This window comes from Phoxinus phoxinus, assembly GCF_949152265.1.
Source record: "Phoxinus phoxinus genome assembly, chromosome: 16".
In the NCBI taxonomy this organism is placed as follows: Eukaryota; Metazoa; Chordata; class Actinopteri; order Cypriniformes; family Leuciscidae; genus Phoxinus; species Phoxinus phoxinus.
The window spans coordinates 28,945,234-28,957,264 of record NC_136891.1 but is presented as its reverse complement, the minus strand read 5'-3'; the positions used below and the strand labels follow the sequence as shown (position 1 = coordinate 28,957,264).

General features: G+C 37.4%; 1 protein-coding gene across 9 annotated transcripts in view; it reads right to left on the bottom strand.

Annotated features, from left to right (window-relative positions):
- Window positions 1-12,031, bottom strand: part of palld (palladin, cytoskeletal associated protein) — an 80,233-nt gene that overhangs the window by 27,541 nt on the left and 40,661 nt on the right. For 6 of the 9 annotated variants that reach the window (XM_079639151.1, XM_079639156.1, XM_079639158.1 and 3 more), the window contains 4 exons: window positions 11,933-11,956; window positions 10,657-10,776; window positions 8,572-8,962; window positions 5,618-5,653 (listed from right to left, as the gene is read on the bottom strand). In XM_079639151.1, coding sequence (XP_079495277.1) covers window positions 5,618-5,653; window positions 8,572-8,962; window positions 10,657-10,776; window positions 11,933-11,956 — 571 coding nt within the window. The remainder of the gene's footprint in view (window positions 1-5,617; window positions 5,654-8,571; window positions 8,963-10,656; window positions 10,777-11,932; window positions 11,957-12,031) is intronic. The other 3 variants (XM_079639155.1, XM_079639157.1, XM_079639161.1) reach the window with 1 other exon arrangement.

The window sequence follows — 12,031 nt, the reverse complement described above, 5'->3', positions numbered from 1 at the left end:
AATCTTTCTAGAGTAAACTGGCGGAATTTATCAAAAGCAAAGCTAATGTTTTTGATCCGTAAGTTATCTGTGATAAGTCTCTTTTTGTCATGCTGTGGTTATTAAAATGTGCATTTTATATCATAACCGCATATAAGCATCAGCAATATTACTTTCAGGCCTTTCAGCAAGGATGCATTAAATAGATCAAAAGTGACAGTGAAGACATTGTAATTTTCTATTCATCAAAGAATCCTAAAAAAGGTGTCATCGTTTCCAAACAATATTAAAGCATAATAATAAGGCATGTTTCTTGAGCACCAAATCAGCATATTAGAATGATTTCTGAAGGATCATGTGACACTGAAGACTGGAGTAATGATGCTGAAAATTCTAATTTCAAAATGTCATTTTAAATTGAAATAACATTTTATAATATTACCATTTTTACAGTATTATTGATTCAGTAAAAGCAGCCTTGGTAATCATCACTTTTTTTCAAAAACAATCTTATAACCGACCCCAAACGCTTGAACAGAAGTGTACTTTCAGGCTACTTACCAATTAGCTACCTTGCCAATTAGCAATTATCAACAGTATTTTTATGAGCCGCAGTTGTATTGTATATAAATAAACACAAAATAAAAAGTCACAGTCCTACAGTGGAAACTCTGGGTTAATTTCTAAAAATGAGGCTCACAAGTCCAAGAAAAACCTATTTGCGCTATTTATCAGCAGAGGTGCAAGAATGATAGGAAAATGTTTGGTGAGCTGTGTCACTCAACAAAACCTTGCGCAATAAAACCATTAAACTGAATTTTCCTGTAGAAAGCGTCTCTATATGCTTGTTTTCTTTTGGATGTGCTTCTAAACCACACGCAACGCCTGTGCAAGAAAATGATTGTTAATACACCATTTGGGTCTTTACGAGCAACACCTCATAAACAAACCAGCTTTGAGAAACAGCGCTGAGTCACACGCCAGAAATGCAACTGGCTGACCAGCGCTTCACGGATTTGACCATAATGCTGGGCATAACGGCATGGTTTAAACACTACACCCGTACACCGTGACCTCAGTGCTAAAGCTTTATCTGTCTTCACTACCGTGACTATTTGAACTAACAAAAAACTGACCCAGGCTTCGTTTCTCAAAAGCATCGTAAGCTAGATCGTAGAACCATTGGCTCCAATACTTTCTACGATCAACTTAGCTCACAATAATGTTGAGAAACGCAGCCCCGAGAACCTGACTGCAATGGGGAGAAAAAATACAGATATGGGATATGAATATTAAAACCTCCTTCATTGGAACTAAATTGGTCAGAATATAACTTGACAGACTACCACAATAACCACATCAACACTGTAAACTCAAGCAAAACATCTGAAACTAAAAACCCCATGAGTTTGAGAGAAAGCTAGTGTGGTTGTGGTCAAGAATAAGAGAGCTCAATGAAATGACCGACCCTCAGTTTGCTGCAGTTGTCTCGAGTGTCCATGACAACAACCCCACAGTGGCTCATGGAGGTTTGTGGCAGCCGGTGCGGTATGGCAGCAATGCAGTCGGCACGAAGATAGCAGCGCACCGCACTTCAGCGAGGATTAAAGACTTCCTTTCCCCTCTGTTATCCTTTCTGTCTCACTCTTTATCTCTGTCTCTCTTTTTCTCATTTACTTTTGCCACCACGACGATCCACTAATCCAGAATAAACAAAAATCCTGAATGTTACGTTGAGTAATCGTTTAAATATAAACACATAATGAGTAAGGAGGTAAATTATTGCATCATTTACTTCAAAGAGACTTTGTAGGAGACATTCTGTGTCTGTCTGTCTCAGCGACATGTGATGAATCGGTGAGGATTCCCGGCTCCTCAGGTCATGATCCAACCCTCACCCCTGAGCCAACGGTGCATTTATACAACACTCTGGTCCTTTTGGCTCAGAAAGTGAAGGATTATTGTCTGACTTTCTATCACTGGTGTGGCTCTGACAGGATACAACACCTTTTACTTCCTGGAAAAATGTAAAAGGGTCTGCTGTACCCTTCCCCTCTGTACACACACCCGTCATACGTCACTAAAAGACTGATACGGACAAATACAGAATCACTGTCACAGATGTTTGATCCTAAATCTCGTGAGAGTAATATGACAAAAGAATAATATCTTAGAACATTTTCTGACAGCAGGGTATCAATAATTGGTGCAAATGAGTTATTTACAGTAAAAGCAAAATATAACAAAAGCATCATCCTGATTTCCCCTTTAATTCTGCTAAGTGGGCAACATTAAATTCAGCATCATTACTCCAGTCTTCAGTGTCACATGATCCAGAAATCATCCTAATATGCTGATTTGGTGCTCAAGAAACATTTCTTATTATTATCAATGATGAGACATGTGTGCTGCTTAATAGTTTTGTGGAAACTAAATTTCAGGACTCTTTTATAAATAGAAAGTTCAAAAGAACAGCATTTATTTGAAATTGAATATGTAAATGTTTTTCGTCTACCTTTTGATCAGAATTCTCACTGACTCAGAATTGTATTATTTTAATTATTTTTATTTTTGTAATAAATACTTGTATTCGGAAAGGACACATTAAATATGTGTCCTTTCCGAATACAAGTATTTATTACAAAAATAAAAATAAATAAAATAATACAATTCTGAGTCTGACTGACCCAAACCTTTTAACGGTAATGGATTTAAACCAGAGTCCCCTTGCAACACCAATCAACTTTCTTTTCTTCAGTCATGTCTCATCTCGTCTTCACCAACTGGTATCAGAACTTTCAGTGCTCGCCTACTTCTCAAACATCTTCAGATATTGGTGGAGTGGTGGTATCTACTACTATGCTGATGCCAAGAAAAGATCCAAAGCCAAACAGACAGTACATTTACGAAAACACACTGTGTTCTCATGAAGAATTCAAGTCCATTTGATCCAGTGAAAAAAGATGCTTCAAACACAAGTTTTTCAGAAGGCTCTCACACAAACCTACAGCACAAATCTAGTCAAATCCAGCTTTAATTCAATAGGGCTTTTGTGAGATGTCTCACTGTCTTAGCACACACATTCATCAAGCTTTGAGTTGATATCAGATACCACCTGCTGCGTATCTTTCATTCATCATACGCACACAAATACATACAGAAAATGGACATATGCGACAGCAAGTATACCCTAGAGCATAATGCAGGCAGTCTTCTCACTTTCTGTCTCTGTGTTTCTTTACAAGCTCCAGGTGTTATCATTTCAGTGTGGTATGGACTTTACACACTGTGAAGCATGTTCCCATAAAACCCCTGTGATTTCAGCCCAACAAGATCGTAAATCAGAGGTGCACACAACCATCTCTCTTCTTACACAGATGCTCCTCTGAAAATAAAACTTTGGCTGTAACAGGGATTTAGTTGCTCGGATAAATGTCACAAATTGAGTAATATGCCTTCATTATAAGGTTAATTTTATATGCCATATTTGCCTCAAAACGGACCCACAAAGCCTTTCCTCTCGGTCAGCTGCAGGTGAACACCCACCAAACACCCTGTTCGTTCACACCTTCCTCTTTTGGGTCTATCTCTCTGTCCCTTCCTGTGCTGAAGGACATTGGGCCCGGTCTATGTCATCAAAGTCTGCCAAAACACACTGCGTGGTTTCCTGTATGGCGTGTATCCCCGCAGGGTGTAGCGTCAGTGGCCGGGAGAGCGATCAAGGGATCGAGTGTGAATAGATGTGAACATGGTTAATCAAAGTACATAGTGCAAAGGTGTTAAACGTTAATGGATGTTCACTCAACACTTGGTTAGAAACAATGAACAAGCACATGTAATGCCACACCAACATAAATATGTTTAAATAATTTGTATAATTATCAGCCGAGTCAGTATCTCTATGTGAGTATTGTATTTAATTTAGCACTGCATGTCTTAAAACTCTTAAAAAAAAAATTAGTAAGAGATTTGATTTATTATCAAATAAAATAAAAGGATAGTTCACCCAAAAATTAAACTTCTGTCATCATATACTCATCCTCACATGACTTTATTTTTTTTCCGTGTAACACAAAATAATTTATTTCCATGCATTTCCAATGAATGTGGACTGGGACATTCACACTTAAAAAATGTTGCAAAAGCACCATAAAAATCACAAAAGTGGTTTGTGTGCTTAAGTCATACAATAATAACAGACTGAAATGTAAGTCATTGTTCACTGATTCACAGCAACTTAATCATTGAGCTGAACTCGAAAACTGTATTGGTCTGATTTGTAAAATAATCATTCAAAGTTTTGTGAACTGAATCAACTGATTCATTTAAAAAGAATCTGACTCAAATTTGTTCAATAAATCAAACATAGTTACTTCTCTCATGAACTCTCATAACTTTCAGTGAATAACTTGAATATAGTCCATGAGTCATCTTCTAGACCACTTTTATAATTTTGTAGCTTGACAGCCCCAGTCCTCGTTCATTTCATGATATGGAAAAGAGTAGCCAGAATATGTTTCAAAAATGTACCTTTTGTGTTGCACATAAGAAATTAATTTGGTTTGGAATGACATGAGGGTGAGGAATTTATGACAGACTGTTCATTTGTGGGTAAACCGTTCAAGATGGATGGATGGATATATGAAGGGGGAAAATGTTGAAAAAAGAATAACATATTTGCAAGCAAACAAACAACTGCCTCAAAATAAAGCTTTTTAGTATGCAGCATCAGATTGATTTTATATTTCATTTTATATGACATGCCTCATATTAAAGCAATGCTGTTGTGCCAGCAAATGTCCAAGGCCCATCGCTAAACCATGAAACATGAGACCAGGTGAAGTTTATCACCCTTTTACTAGTTTACCCAAAGAACATGACCAGAGCTGCAAACTCATACTTTCCACTTGTCCTTTAATTGCTTTACGGCAATTCTGCAAATAACATAATCACAGATGTAATTGATAAATCACCGTAACGCTGAAATAAAGTTGAACTAAAGGAGAACTCAAATCACAGGGGACCTGTAAAAGATAAATGTCTGCAGCTACAACGTGCTCTTAAATCCCCACTTCATCATTCTATTCAAAGCACTAATGTGAACAGCAAGTATGGGAATATCCAGAGGAAATCAGCTGGAATGTGTAAACGTGTTTGGAGGGTCACAAGGCACGGTTCAGGTCTGTTTGTACCCGGAGGATGCTGAGAGACGATAACATGCCACACAGCATGTAGAAATGACCTCGGGGTAATTATACAATTATGAAACTCCTGTTTTTACAACCAAATGACATGGTGAAGTGACTAGTGCTGGGTAGAGCAGTTAGATTGTATGTTTTATTTTATTTTTTGATGGGGTGGAGGTTCACATTTTCTGCTCCCCTGTTGCGTCGTTTCTAGCGGTCGATTTGTGACGTTACGGTGGAAAATCTTTTGGGGAAGCAGCTTTTTAAGGCAACAATTTGCAGAAGCTCAAGCAAAGACAGGGTTTTGCCAAACGGCATGCCATTTAAACCTCAGCTTGGACCTCGTCCACAACTAGAAACAATTTTCCTTTCATAGCTAACACATGCCTGTCAAACCCACGCACATATGCGTTATTCACACTCAGGTTGCATCAACCTATTCTTTGTTTTACCTTTCGTTTGAGAGGTCGTCTGCCTGCTCATTTGATCTGGAATCACAGAACGGATGGGGAGATGTATGGAGAAAAGTCACGAATAAAACCACAAGGACTAAATGTTGCCCTGTATTCCCAGTACAGCATGTACACAATGCAAAGCTTGCCATTTACACGATTTATTGTGTATACACTAACAAGAAAGCACACAATTGACTTTTTTTCTCTTTCTTCCCAACATCCACCCACTAAACACACACATGGTTGTAAAGAGAAAAAAAAGGCATCTAAATTAAACGGAAATCAGCCAATAGCCACGGAGACAAACAGCTCTTAAAGTCTTTTTAAACAAATAAGTAGTCCTGTGTAAGGGTATGACCACAAGAGCCTAATGTCACATTCACACACACAAACGTATTTCAATGCCACACACAATCCAGACAAGATTACAGAGCTGAACTACATTTATCTATAAGACTGACTCTGCCTAGAATCAACAGAGTCCCTCCCTCGAGACACTTTTGCTTTTATGTTGCTGCAGTTTACATGTTTATGTCATCCTTTGATCATAGCCAGAATAAAAGCTCATGTAACAATGCTCTTTTACTTCGCTGTAAACTAAAACTTTGAAATAATGTGGTAAATGTTATGTTGCTTATGTTTGCAACATGTCATCCACTTCACAGTTTACATCATTACAACTGGATCTCATTATGTTAAACAGTGATGTTTTTGTAAAACATGTTGTTTTAGAATATATTATCGCTATCATGTGAATATGTATCTCTAATTACATTTGTCATATAAACAACAAGTCAGTAAATAGATTAATGTAAATCCACAGATATGAAGTACATCGCATTAACTGCTCCAGGTTCGTTTCGTATAACAAAAAAAGGGGGGAAAATACTTGTGATTCAGTGAGGTAGTAAACAGCAGCTCTGAATGATTCACTGACTGGGTGATTCTGAACAGAACGGGTTTTAGCGTTTAAAAGCTTGATCAGGATAGGGAATGAAAAACTGAATGTCTTCATTCAGAGGCTGCAAAGAACGCCAGTGCAATGGTGAAACACATCTGGCGCATGTTTACAAAGAAAAACAATGGAAAAGCAGCCCAGCATAAACGCACTCTGTGTGCATGAGTTTGAGGCTATTTCCAGAATATTTTAGACTGATTCACTAAAAAGAATCTATTTTGAGTCATTTGTTCGGGAATTGGATATCAAGGCTTTTGTTGTGTTCACTGCTGTGTTCAGGACACACTAGCGCACGCTGTAATGGGGGAAACAATCCTAACTAGATTGTAAATAAGAAGATTGTCACACGTTTATTTTCTGCATTTGTGGTTTAAATCACAGTTTTAGGATCTCTGCATAAGTTAGGACCGGTATAACTTGGAGGGTCACTGGGAATATTTGCAGGCATGTAAGTACTGGCTTGCCCTGCATGTTAATGTTGTGCCCTTGGGCAGTGCACTTAACCTTATATTGACCCTACATACATTTAGGGATGTTGTCTTTAAAAACTGGAACAGTGCTAGTGAGAGTCAAATTGCACCTACTGAGTAATCTACAGCCAACTATCTTGAGGCATTGAACATTACACCAAAAAACCACTGTCAGATCAGTGCTCACTATAACCCATGATAAATGATAAAAAGAGAGTGCAGTATGAGATACATCTAATACAAAAGATCCTTCTGAAATCTGGCAGGAGTCATGGCACAACTGCTAACACATATGCAAACACATACCGTACACATCTCCCAGTGATTTATGGCACGCAGCAATGCCCGGCCTCTGACATGGTGATAAAGGGACGGAATGCATTTGTTCTCTAAGTGGGGTTTTACCATTAAACCACCTACTGACATAGTGCGTATGCAGCTGGGCAAGTACATCACCACCGAAACATTGGGAAATGTTAACACTTTTGATAAGAATCTGTTTATTTTACTTTAAGTATAATGTGTTAAGGTTTGATGTTGGTAGGATTTATAAGAAATATTATAAAATATGCCAAAAGCTGCATGTAAAAAAAAAACACATTTGCAGTATTCCTGACAAAATATCCGGATGACTTACTGTGCATCTGATAAACACTCTACAGGAGTCAAATTGTAAATGGAACGGCAACACAGCTAAAATCATATGGTCATATAACAATGCTATAACAATGTTTTTGAAATGTGTTCTTATGCTCTTATTTGATCAAAAATGCAGTAAAACAGTAATATTGTACATAATATTGCCATTCAAAATAACTTTTCTATTTGAAAAAGAAAAATCACTGACCCTAAACTTTTGAACAGTAGTGTATTACTACTTTATTTTTTACATTTTCATTTTAGGGTGCATTTAATAGGATGAAAATCAGTGCAGGATGAGTCATCAGAATTTTGGTACATTTTGGTAAACTTTTTAAGGTTAAACTTAGAAATGAACGTTCGCCTGCTGCCTTAAAACCGTAAACTCAACTGAACAAATGTAAACTCAACTTAAAAAATGTTCACCTAACAAATAGTCAAGACAATGGATTATATTAAGTTTAATTCTTGAGTTCTTGAGTTCAAAATCCAAAACTTGTCAAGACAATGGAGTTAAAGAGAAGAAACTAGTTCAAATAACTTAATGGGACTGTGATGATGTACCACGTCCTGATTTTGCAGAGTTAGATGCGTGGGTCAACATGTTTTGTTGATCCTGGAACATTCCTGTCTGAAAATTTCACTAACTTAACATAACTTATCCCTAAAATCAGAGGGAAATGATAGGTAAATAACACTGATGTAGAATCACCTAACCCTGGTTTTATGCCTAAACTTGACATAAACGGTAAACTTGTCCCTCAAATCTGATTGGTTGATTGAAACATTGCTCCAATATCAACAAAGATGTGGATCCACAAACATGTTGTACTTGGTGAAATCAGATTCTGTGATGATGCACAAGATTCAGCTGCAGTACTCACAGTTTAGGTTTGGGTTTGGTGGGGAGAGGTGGAGCCTTAACCGCTGAAGGTGATGGAGGTGGAGCCGCTGTTTCCGTCACACCTGAAGGTGATGGTAGATTCTCGTCTGGTGGCTTGTTTAAGGTCTGACCATTTTGTAGAGGTCTGTTGGGTAGACGTTCATGAGGCTCTTTATCTGTGGAGACCTGAACAGGCAATGCAGTGATGCTGGGCCAGATGTCCAGCTCATTGATCTGGAAGGCCTCAGCACTCGGTGGGGTTTTGGGTGGGACTTCCAACAAACTAATCTCAGTAGGAGGAGGAGGTGGAGGCGGTGGGGGCGGGAATGATGGGTTGTCCTCAAACACACTTTCGTCCCCAGATACACCGTTGCTGGGAAACTCTTCTGCAACTAGAGATACAAGTTAACAGAAGACATACAGCTCATTATTGTGAGAACAGAGTTCTTTTCCTTTTAAGTGTGTTGAAATCCAGTTGGCCCACATCACAATCCATTTCAATGTAATAAGGAAATAAAACCTCTGAATAACCAGGAAATACAGTTCCTGGTTGTGTCACAGAACAATAGTATTTATGATTTAATGCTGATTGCAAAACACCAACACGCCTACAGTGGGAGAAAAAAAAACCTTATAATAACTTCCTATAAGGGATCAACAGTTAATCCACAGCTAAAATGTAATCCTTTATTAGACATGAAATCTGGCTTAGATTGTCTCAGATTTTCTTAAATGGCTCTGTAGTAAACTTGAGGACTCCTGGAAATATGAGTACACCCACTCCATCACATAGTGTAAACATTCATCCCTCTTCTGCCTTTACCATGTGACACACACAGCTATCAGCACATACTGCATCTTCACTCCTCACCCCACACTCAGATCTTGGAGTGATGTAGACGGGACGTGGCTGGTTGACCTCATGCAATTGACATGTTTTCAAGATGTACCACATTGGGCCCCATAACATGTCATCAAAAGATCACTGATGGAGATGCTATGCCTTTTTGGAGCGGGTATTTTTTGTTACTGCTTTGTGAATGCATTAAGTCATTACAACTCCTGTGTTACATCACTTACATTTACTGCTTAAAATAGGTTGCGGTAATGTTGAAACTATTAAGTGGCTGTTTACTTTGGTTAATTTTTATTTGTTTTCAGAGGTTTATCCCTTTAGCCTCCTTTCAAACAATATCATATTTAATACACTCAAACAAAGGAATAATTGACACAGGGAATAAACAGGAGTCATTCATTTTGTGCAAAACTATTTCTTATGGTCTAAACATCACTAAATTGTGTTTTTAAATCATTTGTAATTTATGCTTAAAAAATATAACATATACAGGTGAAACTCGAAAAATTAGAATATTGTGCAAAAGTTCATTTATTTCAGTAATTCAACTTAAAAGGTGAAACTAATATATTATATAGACTCATTACATGCAAAGTGAGATATTTCAAGCCTTTATTTGTTATAATTTTGATGATTATGGCTTGCTATGAAAACCTTTTCACAATATTCTAAATTTGGGGTTTTCATAAGCTGTAAATCATCAAAATTATAACAAATAAAGGCTTGAAATATCTCACTTTGCATGTAATGAGTCTATATAATATATTAGTTTCACATTTTAAGTTGAATTACTGAAATAAATGACCTTTTGCACGATATTCTAATTTTTCGAATTTTCACCTGTATATACACACTACAGTTCGAAAGAAAGATTTGGTTTTTATTTATATATAAAAGGATATAAGGATGAATGAATGCTGTTCTTTTTAACTTTATTCATCAAAGAATCCTAAAAAATATATATTACGGTTTACACAAAAATATTTAGCAGCACAACTGCTTTTAACACTGATAATAATAAGAAATGTTTCTTGAGCACCAAATAAGTAGCCTGGGAAAACCCAGACCACTCTGTTTGATCACTGGTTTTCTTTTCACATGGACATGTTTCTTTCCATTTTAACCTCCTTCTACCCTAATGTTTCTCTAAAATATTTCAATATTCTTTCATGGCCATGAACATGAACTTTGATCTCAGATATAGTCATTGTAAATACAGTGTAAACGCACCTGGTGTGACAGTGAGTTGTGCAGTGCTGTTAACTGAGCCGTATTGGTTGGTTGCAGTGCAGCAGAATGAACCTCCGTCTTCAGGGAACGCCTCTGCAATTACCAACGTGCAGATTTCCTCTGCAAGACCAATCACAGAAGCCATCAAGATCACAAGCAATATCAGCTTAGAAATAGATTTAATTAATTACATTGTGACACACATAAACTTAAATTATTACAATGAATTTAACAACAGTCCGATAATTCAATACACAAGCTACTGCAACTGGCCAGTTTTACAACACAATCTATTGCAGTCAAACAATGCTATCTCCAGAAACATGAGAATCACACAAATATTGCTTGGAAAGAGGAAGGGATGTAGACCGGTATTAGAAAATTAGATAGACAGGTGTGGTGAATCTAGACAGGTAATTGATGGTTACAGAGGTGATTCAATAGCAGAGAGAAGTCTGCTGCCGCAGACACAGGCTGTGTGTCTCATTCCTTTCCCTCGTTTCTTATGAGGTGATTCAGTAAATTGTGAATACTACTTTGGGCAAGAGCAAAAGCCTTGATCCCTACACATTGGGACACTGATGACTCAATTACCCACAACATAATTAAGGTTAACTTACGGGCTCATATTAAAATGTAAATGGTATTTTGTCAAACACAACAATGCATAACACTCATTAAATATTTCATTTGTCTATCATACATATTCATTTTTGCAGTTAAAAAGATTAAAACCATTGTGAAATGTGCTCACTTCCCTTTCTGATGACTTTACGACAAGTGTATGGAGTGAGTGGCTGATTTTCGCAGATTTTTATGCAATCTGGGAATTTCTATTGAGAAATTCCGTTTTAAATGAGACAGGCCAAGAAATGAATGACTCCCCCCCACCCATGGCTGTGTATGTCCTAATAAACTAGTGAGCAGATTGAGACACACCCAAAGATAGAAGTGAGAGTTACTACTCTTAGAGCAAGAAGGTGAGCCATACTCATGCACAGAGAAAGTATGTGACTCATTAAAGGTTTAACCCCAGGTGCTGATATACATTCGTGCCGATCATTTGTTCTGTTATTCAGAGATTTTCGCACCATATTTAGGCCATATTGCATGCATAGCGATGATGTCATGTCATAAACATAGAGCTTTCTGACAGGCTAAGAGAATTATCATCTTGATAAATCCATATGTACACATGTATCTGAAGGAAAGTGTTTTATGAAGGAGTGGAAAAAGGGCAAGCAGGAGTTCATTCATTCATTCATAAAAGACTCACCGGGTTCTGCTGCAGATCTTGGCTCTGATGAAAGAGGGATATGGGAATTGAGAGAGAAAAACAAAAACCACAACAAATCACGACATATCAGTAAATCAA